This window comes from Schistocerca serialis, chromosome 1 (assembly GCF_023864345.2).
Source record: "Schistocerca serialis cubense isolate TAMUIC-IGC-003099 chromosome 1, iqSchSeri2.2, whole genome shotgun sequence".
Classification (NCBI taxonomy): Eukaryota; Metazoa; Arthropoda; class Insecta; order Orthoptera; family Acrididae; genus Schistocerca; species Schistocerca serialis.
This window is the reverse complement of record NC_064638.1, coordinates 768119231-768145024: the sequence shown is the minus strand read 5'-3', so window position 1 is coordinate 768145024 and position 25794 is coordinate 768119231. Positions and strand designations below refer to the sequence as shown.

Genomic DNA, 25794 nt, shown 5'->3' with positions numbered 1-25794 from the left:
TTCAAGTTGAAATTCCATTCCAGCACAATTTCTGCACACAAGATGCTCTAAAATTTTGAATTTTTCAAAATATTATTTTGGAAGTGTTCAGTCTGAGTTTTTAAAAGTCTTCAGAAGATATTCATATTTATTCCAAAACATGAAGCATAATATTATGTTACTTGCAAGATTTCATATTAAGGCTTCTTCATGTTCCATTCACATGATCAAAATGGGACCAGTTACTGTTTAAATGCTTTTGTACACATTGTAAATAGTCTGATCTTGTCTTTGTAGTTCTGTAGGAGTGACACATAGAGCACATCTAGTATATTCCTAGATCCCTCACTTAACACTGGTTCTTGAAATTTTGTAAGTACGTTTTCACATAATAATTAGCATCTGTGTCCAAGAAACAGCCACTTCAGGTTTTTCAGCATTTCTTAGATTCTCTCCCAGGAGTCAGACAAATCTGGGACCATTTGTGCTGCTCTCCTTAGTATACATTCAATATCACCTGTTTGTCCTGTCTAGTATGAGTCCCACACACTTGAACAATATTTTAGGATAAGTTACAAGTGTGATTTTGTAAGCAGTCTCCTTCATAGAGTGACAGTATTTTACCATTAGCCTTCAAATGAATCAATGTCTGACACATGCTTCATCTACAACAAAGCATGTGAGATCCCACTTGATATCCATACAGTGTTTTACACTCAGGAATTTGTATGAGTTGAGTGGTTCCAATTTTGATTAATTGATATTGTGGCAATAGAATACTACATTTTTCGTTTTGTGAAATACACACTTTTACATTTCTGAACATTTAAAGTGAGTTACCAATCCTTGCATCGCTTTGGTTTTCATCATCATCTGATTAAATAATTATGCAGATTTTTTCCGGCAGTACTTAATACTAGATAAATCAGTCATTTGCAGAAAGTATAGGGTTACTGTAAATGTTGTCTGCTATGTCATTAATATACAGCTGTACAGCAAAGGTCCCAACATCCCTTCCCTTGGGCACAACTGAAGTTCTTATACTAGATCTGTCACTGACTCTTCATCCAGTACAAAGTGCATTCTTCAAGAAAACTTCAACCCAGTCACACATTTCATTTAGTACTCCACACAATCATACTTCTGTTGGTAGGTGTTTGTGTGGCATGCAATAAAAGTACTGAATCTGACATAGGTGGCTGCAAAGGAATAGGCGAATGCTTGGACAAAAAATAGAAATGATTAGAAGTACTCATAATCTGAGTAAAATAGCTACTTTACTGAAGTTGAACAGCAAGTCCAAGAGAGAATCTGCTCTATAGGCAATGTCATTGTAAACAAACACATTCACAGATAGGTTGCTATAAACTGCTGAGGCTCCAGCTGACTCTGTTCATAGACCGCTATCAGGCAGGGCTGGCCTCACTGTGGTATCTTCTTATTCCAGCATAGTGGTGGCACTACCTGTGCATGCGGCCATAGCTGTGGCTTCAAGATGTCCACAGATTAGTACAGCTGTCGCATAGTTTACTGCAAACCTCAGGATGCATTCTGCCGGAAGGGGTGTTGATACTGTATGGCGTCACAATCCTCTCCCTACCCTCTCTACCCGCAAATAAAAAATAAAAAAAAAACTTTTTGCCACTGTTTTATATTGGTCCTGGTGAAAACAACAATGGGTAGGATTTGGGCGCAGTTGCCACTGACCAGTCAGGAACCAAAACTGCAACTGATGCCAGCTCCTGTCCACACGCTGACATCCACTGGGGCCAGAAACAGTGGCTGAAAAATCTTCCATACAGTGTCCCCCTATGCCCAGGGATGGAACATTTCCTTCTATCAGTGAAGGCACAACAGCACCTGGAGGTTCCGTGGAGGCCAACCAGAAGGTGGCAGGGTGAAGTTGAGCCACCTCTTGTGGCTGGAGCCTTGATGAGGGGGTGACAGTAATAGCAGCACATTCATTATTGGCTCCCTGTCCTGTATCAGCAGTAGAGGACCAAAGGGAGGTGAATGCAATGAGCCTGTGGCGTCCTCCTTGGCACCAAACATGGAAAGGGAAAATGTGCAGCAGGATCACACAGCTCACACAAGCGAAGCTGATTCTGATGATGCTTCTGTAGCCCAGTGGGACCTGTAAGACATAAAAGAGCATCCCAACACTTTCTTGATAAGGCCTTGTTCCCAGCACCTGCATCTGCCAAAAATTCAGAAAAAACCTCATTAACCTTAAATTTAGAGTTCTGGGGAAGGAGAATCGATCATTGCAGAGGATGCAGCAGCTGCAGCAGCATTCGATGTCAGCATCCGTGCGAGAGCTTCACTGGTGACTTGCTGTTGTGTGGCTGGGAACTGTATGATGAGAGGAAGGGCATTAATGCCTGGTTCCACATATGTGAAATGCATAACCGGTTCACGTGGTACTTTATTGTTTGGATAAAATGTTCTGCTTCACCATTAGATTGAGGGTGGGTTGGTGCTGCCATTACATCCTTGATACCACTGGTGACACAGAACTGTTGAAATTTTGCCAAAGTACATTGGGGTCCATTGCCCAAAACTAAAACTTCCGGTAGACCTAAAATATAAAAAATTGATGTCAGAGTCTTTATAGTACTAGCTGCCATGGTGGATTCCATGGGCACCACAAATAGAAGCTTGCTAAATGCATCTACCACATAAGCCAATGACAGTTCCAGTAGGGACATGCATAGTCAATAAGCAGATGCTGCCAAGGGGTGCTGGGCTTAGGCCAATCAAAAAATTTCTGTGGTGGGGCAGTCCAGCGTTCCACACATTGTCAGCAGTGTGAAGTGAATTGTTTGATTTGCATGTCCGTCCCAGCCCGTGTACAGTGACGTCGGGGGAGGTGCCTAGTGCATACAGTGCCCCAATGTCTTTGACGAAGAAGGCGAAGAATTTCCTTCTGAAGCAAATGTGGCACTACTGCACAAGATTGATCATTGTCCATATGTAATAGGATAACACTCTGCTGGACAGAAAAGTTGTGCTGAAGAGCAAAATAATGGCATACCACCAGATCACTATTCTGCTCAATTGCTGCAGCCAACTGTTGCAGAAGTACTGCAACAGAATATTGAGACTGGGGTCTGCAGCCAATGCCCGAGCAATCTGATGGTGGTCAGTGGGAAAACCATCAAGTGTTTCATTCTTCTGAAAATTACAGTGAAGGCAAGAGTCCTCTGAAGTGTTGAACACCAAATCAGTGGCAGTTGGTAGATGAGAAAGAGTGTCCATGTTGAATGCTTAGCCATTGGCCTGTGCACAATTTCGTACTGGTAATTGGAGAGGAGCAGAGACCGTCTCTGAAACTTTTTCACCATGCACAGAGGGATTGGCTTGGAAGAGTTGAACAATAAGTTGAAAGGTTTGTGCTCAGCCACCAAGTAGAATTTTCTGCCATATAATTATTGGTGGAATTTGGCCACCTGTATATGATAGCAAGAGCTTCCTTCTCAATATGCAAGTAGCTGCACTGCACTTTATTGGGGAGTTTCTATGTAAAGGCACTGTCCTCTAGTCCATTCCTGTATGAGAGAACAGCACTAATTCCGTAAGAGGATGTGCCAGCCACAAGCACAGTGAGTTTGGCGGGATCAAAATGCACCAAATAACATTCACTCAATAAAGCACATCTAAGATTCTGTGACTTGACACTCTTTGGTCCACTCAATCAGAACATTCTTTCATCAAAGATGATGCGATGGAGCTCCAGTCTGTGCAATGTCTGGAATGAACCAAATGAAATAAGTCAGTTTACCCAACAAAATTGGATTTCACTGACATTCTAAGGGGCTGGGAAGTCCCTTGTGGTGATTAAATGTGTCTGCAAAGGGTGGATGCACTGACTGTTAATCACATGTGTTAAATATTAAACGTTAGCCTGGAAGAAGGAGCACTTGCTTTTATTAAACTTTAATCAATCATTTGGGAGCATTTGAAACAATTTCCTGAGATTGGAAAGACATTCATCAGGAGCACAACCCAAAATGATTATGTCATCCAAATAGTATAAACAATAAGGAACTGTAGCAGTCAACTATAACAAATAATGTTGAAAAATTGCAAGTGAGGGTCTCAAACATAACTCTATGTGAGTGTTGATCACCAAATCTTCTTCTGATTATTCTTCCAAAGGAAGCTGCAAATAAGCATCTTGAAGATCAGTGTTGGAAAAGAAATGATTTGCACCAAGTTTGTCCATGAGTTCCTCAGACCATGGCAAAGGAAAAGAGTCAATCATGGTTTGTGGATTTACTGTTCCCTTGAAATCAGCACAGAAATGTAATCTGTCTGAAGGTTTCATTATTGCCACTAAAGATGATGCCCACTGACTGACTGCTACAGGGAAAATCACACAATTGTCTTGCCAGGATAAGAGTTCTTGTACCACCTGATTCTGATAGCATGAGGGACTAGCCATGTGTGGCAAAACTGTGCTTGCGCATTGTCTTTCACGGTAATGTAAGCCTCAAAATTATTAGCTCTTTCATTGTCTCCTTGAAAATTGTCTCTAAATTCACCACAAAGTTGAGCTACTCTCTCTATAGTCAAAGAAGAGTTTACAGAGAGGATATTGTCTTGACTTTGCAAACCAAAGAATCAAGCAAATCTATGTCAAAAATATTTTCATTGGCATGTGAACACAAAACTGTGAATGGAACTGTTTTCATTGTGTCACAGAAAGTAATAGGTAAGCTGCAAATACCTAGCACAGGCGTGTCATGTCCACCATAATCAGAAAGAGATGCCTGCAACTTATGTAGTTTGGGGCTTGCCTAAGAGTTTGTAAGTATTTGTGTTCAGCAAGGTCACTGATCAACCAGTGTCCAATTGCATGCATGCTTTGTGATTGGCAATTTGTTATGTGACAAACAATTTTTATTTGTCTGATGCTAAATAGAAGAAGTGTGTGACTTCTTTTCCTTTGCATTTACTTTGCACTGTTTAATACTAGAGCTTGGACAAAATTGTGTTGACATTCATTGACTGAGACATTTGAGAACATGCAAAGTGCATTTTGAACTTGTGTTTTTACAAACAAACAGCTTGATTGTGACTGTGCTTGCCACAATAATAACACTTAGCATCACAACAGGTGCTCATGTGCTGTGAAACTCAGGTAGTTTGCTACCTAGCACACTGAGTTTGTTTACGTTTCTGCCCTGGCTGAGGCTGTGCACACTGCGGTGTGCAAGCTACAAGCACACTCCATTTATTACTAGTATATGTTGCACAAATAGAAGTGGAATAAAAGTTGAGGGAAAGGAAGAGGGATGCAGGAAAAAGATTGGTGAGGTTTAGGGAAAGGGGTAGAGTTTGGAAAAGTCATGCAGAACCCTGAGTCAGAGGACACTTACCATCCGGGGTTCAGCTTGTCCCTACGTTTAACTTGATGTACCTGCAGGCAAGCATTGAGCCATGCATGGTACTCGAACCATTCCTCCTGCATTGAGTCAAAAGCATGGAATGGTGGTACGGGAACAGGCACTGCTGGCTGTGGCAGTACTGTGATTGGTGGAGGTGGTGATACAGGGTTTGCTTGTGTAGTGAGCAGTCTGTCATCATTTCCATTAAATTATTCAGCTACTGCACCTGAAACTGAAAATCTTTGTTAGTTGTGGTTCTTTGTGGAGGGCTATTCGTGATCAACACACAACAGCAAGAAAGATAAGGGAACACACGAAATAGTTAGGCTCCGAAGGTACAAGAACACACAGTTAATTTGGAGGCAGATGCAGGCCAGGATTTGAAATGAGAACAGAATCAAGAATTGGGAAGCACAGAAACAATGACAAATCTGCAAAAAATAGAGAAACACAATAATAAATGTTGTTACCAGATGGCTGTAGAGTGAGAAGTAAAACCAGAAAACTCATGAGCATATATTCGTCACCTGTGTTGCACCCACCAGAGATGGGTGCCAAGGAATAGGTGGCTGCTTATATAAAAAGCAGAAATGATGAGAAGTACACATAATCTGAGTGACTCAATAACTTGACTTAACTTGAACAGCAAGTCCGAGAGACAGTCTGTTATACTGGTGTGGTCCTAGTAAACAAACACATTCACAGACAGGCTACTATTAACTGCAGAGGCTTTGGGTCTCTCTACTCGCAGAGTGCTAGTAGACTGGCTGGCCTTGTTGCGGCACCTCCTTATTCCAGCACAGTGGTGGTGCTACATACACTTATGCTCTTAAGTGATCTCTCCCCACCCATCTGCACCCTCTCCCTCCTGTTATCATTTTTTCAATAACTCTCGACTTATTCTCATACCCTCACTGAAGGGCAGACCTGTAGTTCAGAATGATAGTAGCTCTGTGATCCATTTTGTGTTTTTTTATTGTGATTTTAACATATGTAATAGTCCACAAATTAATACAACAAGCAATGTATTGGTATGTGTAGGGGTCAGTAGAATTTATTATATTAAAGATATGCAGAACTAATATTTATTTCTTTTTGGTTATCTACAAAACAGATATTAATTCTGGATGAGGCTACAGCAGCAGTAGATCCTCAAACAGAAGCTTGTGTTCAGAGTACAATAGAGTCAGAGTTCCAGCACTGCACTGTACTCACAATAGCACATCGGCTGAATAATGTTATGCACTGTGACCGTATTATTGTGATGGATAAAGGGCAGGTATGTAAAAAATTTGTTTTTGCATTATTGTGGCTGTAGTATTCAGTGCTAATGAGAATGTTGTAATGACATGTTTAGTTCTGTAACTGACTCAGGTATTATATGTGGATATAATTATATGTTATGCTTGCAGGTCAAGTGATAAATCAGTTGTTTTTTAAATGTGATGTTGCTTTTATGAGGTTTGATCAAAATGTATGTGGAACTGTTTCATTTTACGGAGAGTATATATCTTATAATCACCGTTTTTTGTTATGTTGTTGTATTTGCCCTGAATATATTTTGACATTGCTAGTAGAAATAGATGTCTACTTTACTGTTTACTGATGTTTTGGAATGCTTGCTGACTTTGAGGTTGTGGAAAAAATGGAGCAAAAGGATTGAATTAGTGTGGAATATACAGCAGGACATTCAATAGAGCGTCAGTTATCCAAACTAAGTGGGGGATGTGGATGTTTGGAGAACCAGTTTCTTTGAATAATCCAACTGTATACTTCTATTTACCTACAAATCCACATATGTTAATAGTAACATGAATCTCTTTTATTATTACAAATGCAAGTACAGTAGGAGTGTATGTAATCAGGGTTGCCACAGGTTCTGGAAATCAGGGAATATCAGAGAATTTCAAACACATCAGGGAAATTTGAAAAAAAAAAAAAAAAAAAAAAAAAAAAAAAAAAAAGCACTGGACAAATCTCGTTTTTGTCTCAGTAGATGTAATGATTTGTTTACTGAGGTGTCATGTATTATTGTTGGCTGGATGTAGCTGAGTACGTGTGCCACTTTCCTGCTTCCGCATTACTACTGCTCCTCCCCTTCCTACCAATCCTTCCAGCTTTCAGTCATTGCTGCCACCACTTCTTGTAACTAGCCTAGCAACTGCCAACAAGAGGCAAGGAGGCATAAGGAGTGCTTTGTCTTGACTTAAAAGTGTTTTAACCAGGCCATGCTTGCTTTAAAATTCAATGGCCCTCCAAGATTTTCATTAAATTGAATTGCCTTTTCATATAGAATGGGGCAAGAGACAGGTTCTCCTTGTATGAACCACTTGTAAACAATGTTGTATCTAGATCTGCATTCATGGTGAGCTTCATATTTTTGGACAATATCATAGCTGAGAGGTAGGGAGGCATGCATGAGAGAGTAACGGTTTGGTTAAGTGGTCGTTTCGTCGACTGACATTTGGATAATTGACACTCTACTATATCAGTTTTGATTAATCTTCTGAGGGTACAACAAGCATTTGAAAAAAGTACAAATTTTACAAAAATAACTATTTGTTGAAGATTATCAACTCTCTAGATGCTCCCGTACATCAGCAGCTGGTGACAATGTTCAGAATGTGAGGAAACTGGTTACTGACAATCACTGATTCATTATCAAAAAGATGGCTGATGATATTGGCATATCATCTTTTCCCAGGATCATTGTAGATTCTTGCAGAGAGTAGTTTCAGTTTCCAAAAGAGTGAAGTGGGGACCTGTGCAGATCATGGCTTGCAAGTCGGTCATGCAGCAAGCAGCTTTACTGCCACACCCTTGCATTAAGTTCAGAATGGAGGTTAGGGTGAGGGTATGGTGACAGGAAATGATAAAGAGCATGTTTACCAACTAATACATTTATTCATCACAAATCAGTACATGATCAACTGACAGTCAGTTCTGTTCCTAAATGTCTTTGCACTCACAATTGCACGACCACAGTAAATGGTGTTAGTACAAGTAGTTTGGCTGGTCATGAACCATGGACATTGCCGTTGGTGGGGAGGCTTGCGCGCCTCAATGATACAGGTAGCCATACCATAGGTGCAACCACAACAGAGGGGTATCTGTTGAGAGGCCAGACAAACGTGTGGTCCCTGAAGAGGGGCAGCAGCCTTTTCAGTAGTTGCAGGGACAACAGTCTGGATGATTGACTGATCTGGCCTTGTAACACTAACCAACGGCCTTGCTGTTGTGGTACTGCGAATGGCTGAAAGCAAGGGGAAACTACGGCCGTAATTTTTCCCGAGGGCATGCAGCTTGACAGTATGATTAAATGATGATGGCATCCTCTTGGGTAAAACATTACGGAGGTAAAATAGTCCCCCATTCGGATCTCCGGACGGGGACTACTCAAGAGAACGTCATTATCAAGAGAAAGAAAACTGGCGTTCTACAGATCGGAGCGTAGAATGTCAGATCCCTTAATCGGGCAGGTAGGTTAGAAAAGTTAAAAAGGGAAATGGATAGGTTAAAGTTAGATATAGTGGGAATTAGTGATGTTCGGTGGCAGGAGAAACAAGACTTCTGGTCAGGTGAATACAGGGTTATAAATACAAAATCAAATAGGGGTAATGCAGGAGTAGGTTTAATAATGAATAAAAAAATAGGAGTGCGGGTAAGCTACTACAAACAGCATAGTGAACGCATTATTGTGGCCAAGATAGACACGAAGCCCACGCCTACTACAGTAGTACAAGTTTATATGCCAACTAGCTCTGCAGATGATGAAGAAATTGAAGAAATGTATGATGAGATAAAAGAAATTATTCAGGTAGTGAAGGGAGATGAAAATTTAATAGTCATGGGTGACTGGAATTCGACAGTAGGAAAAGGAAGACAAGTAAACGTAGTAGGTGAATATGGATTGGGGCTAAGAAATGAAAGAGGAAGCCGCCTGGTAGAATTTTGCACAGAGCATAACTTAATCATAGCTAACACTTGGTTCAAGAATCATAAAAGAAGGTTGTACACATGGAAGAACCCTGGAGATACTAAAAGGTTTCAGATAGATTATATTATGGTAAGAAAGAGATTTAGGAACCAGATTTTAAACTGTAAGACATTTCCAGGGGCAGATGTGGACTCTGACCACAATCTATTGGTTATGAACTGTAGATTAAAACTGAAGAAACTGCAAAAAGATGGGAATTTAAGGAGATGGGACGTGGATAAACTGAAAGAACTGAGGTTGTACAGAGTTTCAGGGAGAGCATAAGGGAACAGTTGACAGGAATGGGGGAAAGAAATACAGTAGAAGAAGAATGGGTAGCTTTGGGGAATGAAATAGTGAAGGCAGCAGAGGATCAAGTAGGTAAAAAGACGAGGGCTAGTAGAAATCCTTGGGTAACAGAAGAGATACTGAATTTAATTGATGAAAGGAGAAAATCCAAAAATGCGGTAAGTGAAGCAGGCAAAAAGGAATACAAACGTCTCAAAAATGAGATCGACAGGAAGTGCAAAATGGCTAAGCAGGGATGGCTAGAGGACAAATGTAAGGATGTAGAGGCTTATCTCATGAGGGGTAAGATAGATACTGCCTACAGGAAAATTAAAGAGACCTTTGGAGAAAAGAGAGCCACTTGTATGAATATCAAGAGCTCAGATGGAAACCCAGTTCTAAGCAAAGAAGGGAAAGCAGAAAGGTGGAAGGAGTATATAGAGGGTCTATACAGGGGCGATGTTCTTGAGGACAATATATGGAAATGGGAGAGGATGTAGATGAAGATGAAATGGAAGATATGATACTGCGTGAAGAGTTTGACGGAGCACTGAAAGACCTAAGTCGAAACAAGGCCCCTGGAGTAGACAACATTCCTTTAGAACTACTGACAGCTTTGGGAGAGCCAGGCCTAACAAAACTCTACCATCTGGTGAGCAAGATGTATGAGACAGGCGAAATTCCCTCAGACTTCAAGAAGAATATAATAATTCCAATCCCAAAGAAAGCAGGTATTGACAGATGTGAAAATTACCGAAGTATCAGTTTAATAAGTCACAGCTGCAAAATACTAACGCAAATTCTTTACAGATGAATGGAAAAACTGGTAGAAGCTGACCTCGGGGAAGATGAGTTTGGATTCTGTAGAAACGTTGGAACACGTGAGGCAATACTGACCCTACGACTTATCTTAGAAGAAAGATTAAGGAAAGGCAAACCTACATTTCTAGCATTTGTAGACTTAGAGAAAGCTTTTGACAGTGTTGACTGGAATACTGTCTTTCAAATTCTGAAGGTGCTAGGGGTAAAATACTGGGAGCAAAAGGCTATTTACAATTTGTACAGAAACCAGATGGCAGTCATAAGAGTCGAGGTACATGAAAGGGAAGCAGTGGTTGGGAAGGGAGTGAGACAGGGTTGTAGCCTCTCCCCAATGCTATTCAATCTGTATATTGAGCAAGCAGTGAAGGAAACAAAAGAAAAGTTCAGAGTAGGTATTAAAATCCATGGAGAAGAAATAAAAACTTTGAGGTTCGCTGATGACATTGTAATTCTGTCAGAGACAGCAAAGGACTTGGAAGAGCAGATGAACAGAATGGATAGTGCCTTGAAAGGAGCATATAAGATGAACATCAACAATAGCAAAACAAGGATAATGGAATGTAGTCGAATTAAGTCGGGTGATGCTGAGGGACTTAGATTAGGAAATGAGACACTTAAAGTATCAAGATTTTAAACATGGCTGCAGCAGCAACTGTTGAAATTCTTCACGATAAAGGATGACAGCCAAAAACAGTTGCAACTGTTTTTGGCTGTCATCCTTTATCGTGGACACTTAAAGTAGTAAAAGAGTTTTGCTATTTGGGGAGCAAAATAACTGATGATGGTCAAATTAGAGAGGATATAAAATGTAGACTGGCAATGGCAAGGAAAGCGTTTCTGAAGAAGAGAAATTTGTTAACATCGAGTATTGATTTAAGTGTCAGGAAGTCGTTTCTGAAAGTATTTGTATGGAGTGTAGCCATGTATGGAAGTGAAACATGGACGATAAATAGTTTGGACAAGAAGAGAATAGAAGTTTTTGAAATGTGGTGCTACAGAAGAATGCTGAAGATTAGATGGGTAGATCACATAACTAATGAGGAGGTATTTAATAGAATTGAGGAGAAGACGAGTTTGTGGCACAACTTGACAAGAAGAAGGGACCGGTTGGTAGGACCTTTTTTGAGGCATCAAGGGATCACCAATTTGGTACTGGAGGGCAGCGTGGAGGGTAAAAATCGTAGATGGGACCAAGAGATGAATAAACTAAGCAGATTCAGAAGGATGTAGGCTGTGGTAGGTACTGGGAGATGAAGAAGCTTGCAAAGGATAGAGTAGCATGGAGAGCTGCATCAAACCAGTCTCAGGACTGAAGACCATAACAACAACAACAACAACAACAACAACAACAACAACATGGAGAGTATACAGTCTTCAATGATATGAGCATGGTGCTCAATTGTGTGACATTGAGAAAAGAATGAACGCCTGTTTGAAAAGAAACAAACTTCTTTCTTCTCAACCCATAGGGAATGGTGTACTTTATAAATATGATGAAACAAAAATTAGATGAACAGCACCAAATTTACTTCATGCATGGGGTGATGGGAAGCTCATGCTAAGCTTGATCCGCATGGTTTACAAGTAGAGAATCAGACTCAGGAATACGAGTCTGCACAGTACTGTTGCACAGCTTGCACTGGTTTGTCCGACTCCCACCCATGCTTGGCACACCATTGCCAAAACTTGTCCTGATGATAAATGTGCACACCAGTGGATGACAACACTTGCTGTCTTCAGGCTTGCTGTAACTGGAGTTCTGTCAGTCACACATTTCTGCAGTATGGTTGCTACACACATCACCTCATGGAGAGTGGAGCTTGAGAGCTGGAAGAAAACACAGGTGATTAACCTGCAGCTAGTATATTTTTGGGGCTCACACCCTTCATAGTGACATTAGTGCGAGTGCTATGGTAGAGGGCCAGTCAGTGGTGATATGGTGGCAGCTGGAGATGTCAGTGCTTGGGGTCACCAGAGATATGGTTGGCATGTCCTCATACAGCTGGCTAGCGACAGCAATGGCAGGTAGTTCTGGCTGTGAACTGTCCATGGTAATATGTGGTATAGGCACACATTACTATGCTGAACTATTACTGACGCACTTAGTTGTGGAAGTGCAACATGGCATTTGATCCGGTCTTGAAGCCTGATGCAGCAGTGCACAGAGACTACACAAAAGAGTCTATACGCATGTGAGTATGGCATTGTTGTGACTCCAACATTGATCCTGGAACTGAGATGGACAAACTCAGTCCAGAAACGATTAAGTAAAAGTATGAGGTTGCTCAACCCAGTATCTATAGGGCACTTCAGAGAAAATTTAAGAAATGCTAATTGGGTAGATGTATATAATGAGCCAAATGCTAATGATAAATGAGACATATTTCTTGGTAAAATTATATCTCTTTTTGAACATTGTTTCCCAAAGAAAATTACTAAATTTAACACCACACATTTTTCAAAGAAACCTTGGATTACAACAGGTATTAAAGTGTCTTCAGAAAGAAAAAGAAAACTGTATGAGATAGCAAGAACTAGTAAAGATCCAGAAGTAGTTTTACACTATGAAAATTATTCTAACACACTGAGAAAAGTTGTAAGGAAATCAAAAAATATGTATGTTAGAGAAGAAATTAACAACTCCGGCAATAAAATCAAATCAATATGTAATGTTGTTAGAAGGGAGACAGGAAAAGTAACCACTGGGGTACGTATTATTGCTATTAAAGAGAATGAGACCATCCTGACCAACAGTACAAAAGTAGCTAACGTATTTAACAACCATTTATTATGTGTAGGAGAAAAAATTTGTGAGAATAGTTCAAAAGAAAAAGCCAGGCAAAACATGGAAGAGTCAGTTTTGAAAAAAATTTGTCAGATTAAGTAGATGACATCTCTAATAAGATATTAAAACAATGTGGAGCAATTACAGCTGGTGTTCTGAGTCACATATGTAATGCATCACTAACTCAAGGTATTTTCCCAGACAGGTTAAAATATGCCAGTCAGGCACCACAAATGAGGGGCGTTTGAAAAGTCCGTGCAAAGTCCGAGAGATGGCACCACCGGCACAGATCGAGGTCATGTTTAGTTAGTAGCATCTTTGGAAAGAATGCACACCAAGTTTTAACCATATTGGTCTATTTCTTTGTGTTTGGTATTCGTGTGAATCAAGGAAGGCGAGTGATTGTCAAAAAATGGACGAAAAAGAATTTCGTGTGGTGATTAAACATTACTTTATGAAAGGCAGAACGCCTCAGGAGACTAAAGAGAAGCTTGATAACATTACAGTGAGTCTGCACTTTCAATTAGAACAGTTTATAAGTGGTTTCAAAATATTCGGAATGGCCATAATGGGCACAAGTGATGCTGAACATTCTGGATGCCCTGTGGAAGTTACGACTCCAGAAATCATTGATAAAACCCATGATATGGTGATAGATGGCAGAAGAGTTCAGGTGCGTGAGATTGCTAGTGCTGTGGGCATCTTGAATGAATGGTTACATAATATTTTGCATAAACATTTGGACATGAGAAAGCTACCCACAAGATGAGTTCCTCAATTGCTCAGCTATACCAAAAACGGAATCATGTGAAGTGTTGCAAGGATGGTTTGCAGCTGTTCAGGAAGAATCTGCAGGACTTAAAGCATCGTTTTGTCACTGTGGATGAAACATGGATGCATTACTATACTCCTGAGACCAAACAACAATCTAAAGAATGGGTTACCAAGGGAGAATCTGCACCAAAAAAGGCGAAGACCATTCCTCTGGCCGGAAAGGTTATGATGGCTGTCTTATGGGATTTGCAAGGGATAATCCTCATCGACTATCTGGGAAAGGGTAAAACTATTACAGGTGCATATTATTCATTGTTATTGGACCATTTGAAAACTGAGCTGCAAGAAAAACTCCGGCGATTGAACCACAAAAAAGTCCTTTTCAATCACGACAATGCATCAGCACACACCTCAGCTGTTATAGTCACAAAATTAATGGAAATAGGATCCCAACTTGTTTCACAACCCCCAATACTCCAGACTTGGCTCCCGTGGACTACTGTTTGTTTCCCAATTTGAAGAAATGGCTGGCGGGACAAAGATTTTATTCAAGTGAGGAGGTGATTGCAGCAACTAATAGCTATTTTGCAGACTTGGACAATTCCTATAATTCAGAAGAGATCAACAAATTAGTACAGCGTTGGATGAAGTGTATAAGTCTAAAAGGAGACTATGTCGAAAAATAAAAAAGGTTTGCCCCAAACACTTAAGTGGTTTTATTTTTGCATGGACTTTTCAAATGCCCCTCGTATGTCAATAATTATCGGCCAGTATCCTTGCTTACAGCATTTTCAAAAATCTTCGAGAAAATAATGTACTCAATAGTGGTTAGCCACTCAACAGTAATGGGATACTTAGTAAATCACCATTTGAATTTCAAAAATGCTGTTCCACTGAGACAGCAATATACAATTTCACTGTCTACATAATAGAGTCTTTAAATAGTAAAATGTCACCAACAGGAATTTTCTGTGACTTGTCCAAAGCATTTGATTGTGTGAACCATGACATTACATTGCAGAAATTACAATTCTATGGTATAAATGAATAGCATATGAGTGGTTCAAGTAATACCTACAGAACATGAAACAAAAAGTTTCTTTATATGGGTCAAGTGATTTAAATAAGTTTGCCACTTCATCTAACTGGGGTGAAATTACATTAGATGTTCCACAGGGTTCAGTTGTGGGTACCCTTCTGTTCTTGCTGTATGTGAACGACCTCCCTTCTTATCTGAAACAAGAAGCTGAACTGACACTGTTTGCTGATGATACAAGCATCATTATTATTCCAGTAAAAGAAACTCCAATTGAAAATGATACAAATAAGGTCTTTGGAAAAGTCATTAATTGGTTTTCTGTAAATGGGATTGCGCTAAACTTTGAAAAAACACAGTACATCCAATTATCTGCTGCAAAAAGTACAGTTCATTCAATAAATATAGCACATCAACAGAAGTCAGTAAACAGGGTAGAGTATACTAAGTTTTTGGGTGTACATATAGATGAGAATCTTAATTGGAAAATTCACGTTTTGGATCTTCTAAAGTGACTAGGTTCAGCAACTTTTGCAATCACAATAATTGCCAATTTTGAGGATATAGAAATTGTAAGCTAACATACATTGCACACTTTCACTCTCTGATGTCATATGGAATAATATTTTGGGGTAACTCAACACTTAGACAAAAAGTATTCACAGCTGAAAAGAAAGTGGTTAGAATAATGTGTGGGGTTCATAGTCGCACATCTTGTAGGCATCTTTTTAAAAGACTGGGAATTCTTAGAACAGCCTCACAGTAAATTTACTCACTAATGAAATTTGTTCTCTACAACATGGACCAGTTTAAAAACAACAGTGACATTCATGATTATAATACCAGAAAAAAAAAGACTTACACTATCCTTTACTCAACCTGTCTTTGGCACAGAAAGCGGTAAAGTATGCTGCTATAAAAATTTTTGACAAATTACCAGATGAAATAATGTGTCTGACAGACAGCAGTAATAGCTTCAAAAAGAAATTGAAATCATTCTCCATTACAACTCCTTCTATACCACAGATGAATCCTTGAACATGAATAAATAAATCTATACATATAGTATATGCATGTTGTGCCATTTAAGGGAATGGGGTAGATAATAGAAATATTAATGTTTAACACTGTACTGTAAAATATATATATATATATATATATATATATATATATATATATATATATATATATATATATATATATATATATATATATATATATCTGTGTGTGTGTGTGTGTGTGTGTGTTAAAAAATCTTGTTTCATATGTGCATTTCTTGTGCACTTGACACGTTCCATTTCATAACGGGTACCATACCGTGCAAGCATGGAACACACAAGCAACTAACTAACAAGGGGTGACATCTGGAGTGAGCTCGACAGGAAAGCAAACATGAAAACTGGTGCAGAAGTCAGACTGACCTCAACAACCAATGCAGTGGAGGCTGCTTTCCCATTAACCTCAAGCTCTGGACATTGCCCTCCAAGCCATTGGGCTTGTCCGTATACAGTTCCAGGATCCATGTTTAATCAAGTCAGTGTTGTACTTGGGTGAGGAAGGTCACATGTAGAAATCATGTCAGGGCCACCAGAGAAGAGGAAATATTTGGAGATCACAAATTACAAGTTAATCATGTAGTGAACTGGCTTTACTACCACACCAATGCACTACTTTCAGAAAGGACGTTAGGGTGAGGGGACGGTGATGGGAATTTATAAAAAAAGCATGTTTGTCAAATAATACATTTATTCATCACAAATCAGTACATGACCAACTGATCATAACTTCTATTCATAGACTGCAGTAAATGGTGTTAACACAAATAGTTTCACTCAAACACTGGTCCTGGAGGGTATTCACTCAGCAGTGGAAGGGGCACACCATCCAACAACATGACTGCAGTAAGACAGTGGATCTGCGTCCAAAATGAAATGAGCTACTTCCTTCTCAACCCATGCGGAGCTGTGTACTTTGCAAAAATGACAAAACGAAAACAAAATTAATAATGCCAAATTAACTTGACATGTGCTGGTGGGGAGCTTACACGTAGCTCACCCCATGTGGTTCACAGGTAGCAGAATCAGACACAGGAATATGTGTCTCCATGGTACTGTTGCTCACCTCACACAGGTTTGTCTGACTAGGCTCGTGAATGGCACACTGTTGCCAAACTTTGGCCTTACAGCAATATGTGTGCTGGTGAATGCCATGTGCCGCACACTTTGTTCAGGCTGTAAGTCCAGTTCTGCAGTTCATGCATTTTTGTAGTACAGCTGGCACAAGTTAATAAAATATAAACTAAAATTTATTTGCAGAGACATATCCTGCATGAAAATTAACAGTGAAGAAGAGTGAGAGAATGAATACAATACAATAATGTTTTTAATTGTACTGATGTGACAGAGAGTCATTGGAGGGAGCTCTTTCTTATTGTACACAAAAAGTCATGATGACTGACAAAGTGCTATTCAGCAGAGTCACAGCAGTGTATAATATTAAAAACCACATTTACTGGGAATAAGCATGGATAAAAATTTTCCAAAATTAAAAAGGTTAGAAATAAGTGGGTCTTTTGTATCATTACTGTATCACTCTTGCTGGAATTTTCTCCATTTCTTAGCTGTCATACTCTGCTGTCTTGAGTCATACCACAATCACCTTCAGTGTATAATGTTCAACAAAAAAATACTCAGAATTATCATTTTTCTCAAAATATCTTTATTTTGTCCCCTTCAAAGTAGTCACCATTAAATATAATACATTTGTGTCAGCATTTCTAAAACACAATTTTAAATGATATTTAGCTCCTTCATTGATCCTACATTGATTCTGTGATGCTAGTTATTTTCAGCTTCAAGAATAGGATGATATCATTTGGAGCCATGTCTAATGAAGGGGAAGCAGAGACATGATAAGGATATTGCTTTTAGTCAAACATTGATGAACATATGGGGAAGTGTGAACAGCTACATTATTGTGGTACTTTTACCATGAAATATTTGGTCACAAGTAAGAGCATTTTCTTCAGATTGCTGCATTCATGCCCCTTTTAGGTTCTCGGAGAAAATAACTCATGACCCTCTACACCATTGAAATTGAATATCACAGTGAGCAGAACCTTCTTGTAACATTGAACTTCAGAAGCAGTTTCAAAATCATTGTAAGCGTCATTCAACAACTTCTGAACAATGCTAATTTAGTGCTGCTTTTGGATGAAAATCACTGATCTCAGAACAGATCTGCCTTCCGCATATTTCTTACCCTAAAACAATGCAAAAATTGCTTGGCATGAGCCAAGTTGTACTGGATAATTTTTTCTGATGATGGACTTGTTAAGCTGAAAATGGATTTTTGTTTTTCATTAATAAATATGAAGTAGTTTTGTTGAGCAGTGGCAAAGTACTCATGTAGCTTCATTGAAGAATTCATAGTTAATGGAACTCAGCACATTATTCTTAATGAGGAGAAATTGTCAGATTTGAATATAGGTTCAGGCAATTTTATAAGGCCATAACTATTCATGATATGTATAAATGTCCTGGTGGATAATGCTTTTCACAGAGTATGTTATATAGAGGGAAGTTGAGACACCAGACAATTGTAGTAGGCTGCTGCAAGACTTGTAGAGGATCTACACTTGGTGCAGGGGCTGTCAGTCGATCTTTGACATAAACCAGTGTAACGCAATGGGCACAAACTGGTAAAAGGACCAATCACTGTTTGTTTACAAAGTTGGCAGTCAGTCACTGGAATCAACCAGAATTGGGGAAATGATAGTGTTTGTTGAATTATTGTCTACCTCACATGAGACAGTTGCTTGTGGAATATATTTGTAGGTATAGATTTGTCCTCATAACTCATTTTTTAAATACAGCATACCAGCTTAAAGTTCTGATGATTAGATGATTGTTTCATTCCTATTCCTGACACCTATTAACTGTGAAAGTTAGTGAAACATGCTGCAGAAGTATATTAGTCATTATTTCTCCTGCTCAGTAAAAGCAGCAGAAAGACATCCACGATTATTACCAGGTAAAAATTTCAATAGTTCATCTTCTGTAAGCCCTTAAAACATAACACAAACAAAAACCATGATTTTGAAGAAGTAATATATATTTTTCACTGTTTTTTACTATAAAATGAGCAATGATGTCCTAGAAACTGTTGAATAAAACAATACGATTTAAGTATGTATAACTGTGACAATGTTTGGTTGCAGGTTGTGGAAATGGATACACCACAAAATCTTTTGTCCAATCCTGACTCAGTATTCAATATGATGTGTTCTGTGTCTGATGCATAACTGGAAAGCAGCTGTGACAACTGATATGGATTTGGTTACTCATAACAATACATATGAGATAATGTAAATTTTCTCAGAAATTATCAACTGAATTACAGACATCACATAATTTGGCATAACTGCCTGAACGAGTGTGGTAAAGATTCATTGCATAAATTGTGGTGCCATAGTGCAAACAATGGTCTTTTACAAATCCTTCCATCTTTATTCATTTACATAGCATCAGACTGCTTTGAATGTTTCATACTCACTGTAAGCAAACAGTAGAGCATCAGTTCCCTCAAATGCAGCATCATAAAATATATATTTCTGGTTATGTGCAGCTTGTGTGAGAGTCACCCACTGAGCATCACCAACTGACTTAGGTTATCCTCAGTCCTTATAGCTCAATAATATATTCTCATTATTTATTAATATCAGATGTAATTCATGTATGTACATTTGTCCTGTAAAGGAAAAAATATATTCGTCTTTAAGTTCTTTACACTTTGTGTTTTTACTATGTGTTTAATTATAGGCTAATTCCATTCTTACCATCAGGATATATTGTAAGATAAATTGAAGAGGAAAGGAAGGGAGGAAAAGGCTGTATCAGTAAATATTCATCTTCTGTGCTCTCTCTTTTTATTTTTCATCCAGAAATACATCAGTGAAGTATTTTGCACTAATCAATCACAAGTCCATAAGGACTGTAATAACTAATTTGCCAATAATAGTACAAGTTAATTGCTTAAAGAGAAAATGATGACTATTACATTCATGTTCTAGTGCTCCAAAGTGATGATTTGTAATTATCTGTGGTACAGCTGTAACAAGAAGCAATAACTCAGATGGGTGGATGGTAATGTCATGCTTTTCTGAAAGAACTGCTTTCTCAAGTCACCACCACCTAACTGCATTGGGTGAGAACTGCCACCTGACTTAATTCAAGAAATTAAGCCCTTTGTTCAAAATTAATGACACTAAAACATAATGTCAATAGTTATGTTAATATACTCCAATCATATTTATGACATTCACATGCACTGCCACTTGACGTGTGGTAGTAATTGAAGGCACCTTGAATACTATGATCTATGTGAACATAACTGCAGACCACCTACATGCCTTAACCATATTCCCTGACACTGAAGGCACCTTCCAGCAGGGTAACTGTTTGTGTCATAAGACCATAATCATACTACAATGGTCTACATCTACATCTACATTTATACTCTGCAAGCCACCCAACGGTGTGTGGCGGAGGGCACTTTATGTGCCAGTGTCATTACCTCCCTTTCCTGTTCCAGTCGCGTATGGTTCGTGGGAAGAACGACTATCTGAAAGCCTCCGTGCACGCTCTAATCTCTCTAATTTTACATTCGTGATCTCCTCGGGAGGTATAAGTAGGGGGAAGCAATATATTCGATACCTCATTCAGAAACGCACACTCTCGAAACCTGGCGAGCAAGCTACACCGCGATGCAGAGCGCCTCTCTTGCAGAGTCTGCCACTTGAGTTTGTTAAACATCTCCGTAACGCTATCACGGTTACCAAATAACCCTGTGACGAAACGCGCCGCTCTTCTTTGGATCTTCTCTATCTCCTCCGTCAACCCGATCTGGTACGGATTCCACACTGATGAGCAATACTCAAGTATAGGTCAAACGAGTGTTTTGTAAGCCACCTCCTTTGTTGATGGACTACATTTTCTAAGGACTCTCCCAATGAATCTCAACCTGGTACCCGCCTTCCCAACAATTAATTTTATATGATCATTCCACTTCAAATCGTTCCGCACGCATACTCCCAGATATTTTACAGAAGTAACTGCTACCAGTGTTTGTTCCGCTATCATATAATCATACAATAAAGGATCCTTCTTTCTATGTATTTGCAATACATTACATTTGTCTATGTTAAGGGTCAGTTGCCACTCCCTGCACCAAGTGCCTATCCGCTGCAGATCTTCCTGCATTTCGCTACAATTTTCTAATGCTGCAACTTCTCTGTATACTACAGCATCATCCGCGAAAAGCCGCATGGAACTTCCGACACTATCTACTAGGTCATTTATATATATTGTGAAAAGCAATGGTCCCGTAACACTCCCCTGTGGCACGCCAGAGGTTACTTTAACGTCTGTAGACGTCTCTCCATTGATAACAACATGCTGTGTTCTGTTTGCTAAAAACTCTTCAATCCAGCCACACAGCTAGTCTGATATTCCGTAGGCTCTTACTTTGTTTATCAGGCGACAGTGCGAACTGTATCGAACGCCTTCTGGAAGTCAAGAAAAATAGCATCTACCTGGGAGCCTGTATCTAATATTTTCTGGGTCTCATGAACAAATAAAGCGAGTTGGGTCTCACACGATCGCTGTTTCCGGAATCCATGTTGATTCCTACATAGTAGATTCTGGGTTTCCAAAAACAACATGATACTCGAGCAAAAAACATGTTCTTAAATTCTACAACAGATCGATGTCAGAGATATAGGTCTATAGTTTTGCGCATCTGCTCAACGACCCTTCTTGAAGACTGGGGCTACCTGTGCTCTTTTCCAATCATTTCGAACCTTCCGTTCCTCTAGAGACTTGCGGTACACGGCTGTTAGAAGGGGGGCAAGTTCTTTCGCGTACTCTGTGTAGAATCGAATTGGTATCCCGTCAGGTCCAGTGGACTTTCCTCTGTTGAGTGATTCCAGTTGCTTTTCTATTCCTTGGACACTTATTTCGATGTCAGCCATTTTTTCGTTTGGGCGAGGATTTAGAGAAGGAACTGCAGTGTGGTCTTCCTCTGTGAAACAGCTTTGGAAAAAGGTGTTTAGTATTTCAGCTTTACGCATGTCATCCTCTGTTTCAATGCCATCATCATCCCGGAGTGTATGGATATGCTGTTTCGAGCCACTTACCGATTGAACATAAGACCAGAACTTCCTAGGATTTTCTGTCAAGTCGGTACATAGAATTTTACTTTCGAATTCACTGAACGCTTCACACAGAGCCCTCCTTACGCTAACTTTGACATCGTTTAGCTTCTGTTTGTCTGAGAGGTTTTGGCTGCTTTTAAACTTGGAGTGTAGCTCTCTTTGCTTTTGCAGTAGTTTCCTAACTTTGTTGTTGTACCACGGTGGGTTTTTCCCATCCCTCACAGTTTTATTCGGCACGTACCTGTCTAAAACGCATTTTACAATTGCCTTGAACTTTTTCCATAAACACTCAACATTGTCAGTGTCGGAACAGAAATTTTCGTTTCGGTGTGAGAAATGTGGTGGTGGACTTAAGTTGATGTGTTGGCCACCAAACCGACCTGCCTTGAACCCAATGGAATACATTTCAGATGCTGTCAGGGCATGAGTATCAAGCCCACACACCATCGGCCTGTAATTATGGGAACCTCATGACCTGTGCATAGACATCTGTGGCCACATACCTCCAAGCACCTACCAACATCTTTTCAAACCCATGCCAGGCAAAATCACTGCTGTATTGCATTCCAGAGGTGGACCAACATGCTATTAAACATGTGGTCACAATGTCACGATCCATCAGTGTATATTGCTATAACTGATCACTGCCTTGGCTTGATGCTGCTTCCCATAAATAGAAGCCTCAAATGACTGTTTTAATTATGCCCTTGTTAAAAGAGGGGACTTTTTCATTGTTGCAATGAACAACTCAAGATATTGCTATGTTTTGTTGTTTGCTTTTGGTTCTCTCAGAACAGAAAATTTTTTGCAGAGGCCATCTATGTTGAATGAGAAAACATATACATTTATTTTTTGAAATTGTGTTTTATATAAAAAAAACTAGTTGCAAAGAGGAATAGTAGATATATGAGAGAAACTGTAGACATTCTACAATTTTACTAGTATTTCGGCTCTGATATAATTTAGAGATATGTCTTAGCAATAAAGGTAATATTTAAATATGATTAATATTCAAGTGATTAGGAAAAGAAATAAATTCACAGTTAATGAGGTATTTTACTGATTTTCTGTGTCAACACTCAAAATTTTCTGCGTGACAAAAGTGGGAATAGAAATCATGATGATCTTATTGCAGGCAGATTTGAAGATAATAGTGTATGGTGGAATATTTAGGAGTATTATTTGTATGCTAAAGAACTAACCACCTATCCAGCCAATAATTGGAGATTTTGAAGCAAGACACACGTCACCTATAGTAGCAAAGAGATATTCAATGTCTTGCATCTGAAAACCCTGGATTCATAAATAAGAAATAACATAGTATGTTTCAAAAAGAGTCGTCCCATTTTTCATGAATAAAGCTAATAACCTGGACTGAATTTTAACTTTTGTATAAAAACTAGAAGTTTACCTCTGCTTCAGCCTGTTGGTGGTGCAGCTAGCTCATTCTATGATTCATTGCCCAATGTGTGTTGTGTCAAGATGGTGATAACACAGCAGTGAAAGACATTGCTGCATTCTGCTTCAGAATTTGTAATTTAGTTACAGCTGTGCAGCATCCATTTTATCGAGAGTATGCCACAGCACCTCTTCACTACCTCAGTGATGAATCAGCTGCAGAGAATGTACAGATCTCACATTGCAGCACTGGCCTCCAAGTTTGCCCAATCTCATGTTATGTGATTCTTAAACAATGGGAAGTCTAGGATGAAACAACAACAGGAAGAATTGAGTTGCAGACAGGCACAGTGAAAAAGAATGCTGCGAATATTTCAGATGTCGGGTGAAATTCATCTTCAGATGTAAAAAACACACAGATACATTTGCTCATAAACAACTTACACACACATGGCCACTGCTTCTGGGCACCAAGTCCCAAATGTGAATGACACTGATGTGAACAAGATTCTAATTGGGTTGAATAGTGGAGGTAAGTGAGAGGCATGGGATTGGGATGGGGGGGGGGACAACAGGGTGGGAGTGGGGGAAGATGCTATTTCTGCCTTTCAGGCTATGCAGGGATGTGGTGGGGTCAGGCTAGGGTTGCTATAGTTTAGTCAGTGTAAATCAATACCTGACATTTGCAGTGAACTGGGCATGGCAGCTTAACGAGCCTACCTCAACCGATAACATTATGCAGTTTTGTAAATGTCTCTATGGCAGTGCCTTAGGGAGAGAAGAGGAGAGATATAGAGGAGAGAAATGCTGAAAAGACTATGTAGATGCATTGGTGGGTTAGAAGATGCCTGTAGTGCCAGAGTGAGAGCAGGAAAGTGTACAACCAGATAGAGGACAGGAAGTAGTGTAGCATATGTTGTATGGAGAGTTCCCACATGAACAGTTCAGAAAAGCTAGTGTTGATTGGAAGAATACAGATGGCACAAACTGTGAAGCAGTCATTTAAGTGAAACACATCTCGTTCGGTGGCGTGTTCAGCTACTGGGTGGTCTAGCTGTCTCTTGGCCACAGTATGGTGGTGGCCATTCCTGGAGACAGACAGCTTGTTAGTTGTCATGCCCATGTATAATACAGTACAATGGTTTAAGCTAAGTTAATAGACTACATGGTTGCCTTCACAGGTGGCCCTGCCTTTGTGGGGTAGAAGATGCCTGTTACAGGATTGGAGTAGGTGGTAGTTGAAGGGTATATGGGACAGGTTTTGCATCTGAGTGTACAGCAAGGATATGAGCCAAGAAGCATGGGGTTGGGAGCAGGGTTGGAGTAGGGACAGACAAAGGTATTGAATAGGTTGGATGAGTGGCAGAATAACGCTGTGGGAATAGTGTGGAGGATATTTCACATTTTGACTGTATAGAAAGGAGATCTTCTTGTGGAATGGGTGACAGCTGCCAAAGTGGATGAATTGTTGGCAATTGGTAAGTTTGATCTGGATGGAGATACTGGTGTAGTCATCCTTGAAGTGGAGGTTACCTGCACCTTCCTATGCTAAACAATTTATAGGTCATCTGGAACAATCCTTCCTAACAATCCAGAATCCTCTAGCCCCTCACATGGTTCAGATTCACTGATGACATCTTCATGATCTGGACAAAGAGTAAGGACACACTGTCCCCATTCCTCCAGAACTTCAACACCTTCTTCTCTATTCGCTTCACCTGGTCTTCCGCAGCACAACAAGCCAACTTCATTGATGTCAATTACCACCTCAAGGATGGCTACATCAGTACCTCTGTCAGCATCAAATCTACCAACCACCAAAAGTACCTCCACTTTGACAGCTGCCACCCATTCCACACCAAGAAGTTCCTTTCATACAGTCTAACCACCCATGGTCTTTGCGTTTGTAGTGATAAGCAGTCTGTCTCCAAACAAATATGTCAGGGGTCTAACAGTGGCCTTCACAGACCAAAATTACCCTCCCAACCTTTTCCAGGATCAGACATACCATGCCTCATCTCACTAGTCACCTACACTCCACCATACACCCATTTTCCAGCCAAAAATGAGCATTCCTGTTGCAACTCAGCCCTACTCCACCCCTGCTTCCAGTGTCTTGCCTCATGGCTCATA

General features: G+C 39.7%; 1 protein-coding gene across 7 annotated transcripts in view; it reads left to right on the top strand.

Annotated features, from left to right (window-relative positions):
• Positions 1 to 19837, top strand: part of LOC126482575 (ATP-binding cassette sub-family C member 5-like) — a 512906-nt gene extending 493069 nt beyond the window's left edge. For all 7 annotated transcript variants that reach the window (XM_050106550.1, XM_050106549.1, XM_050106547.1 and 4 more), the window contains 2 exons: positions 6484 to 6648; positions 19270 to 19837. In XM_050106550.1, the coding sequence (XP_049962507.1) occupies positions 6484 to 6648; positions 19270 to 19353 (249 nt within the window). In that variant the 3' untranslated portion in view covers positions 19354 to 19837. The remainder of the gene's footprint in view (positions 1 to 6483; positions 6649 to 19269) is intronic.
• The last annotated feature ends 5957 nt before the right edge of the window (positions 19838 to 25794 follow it).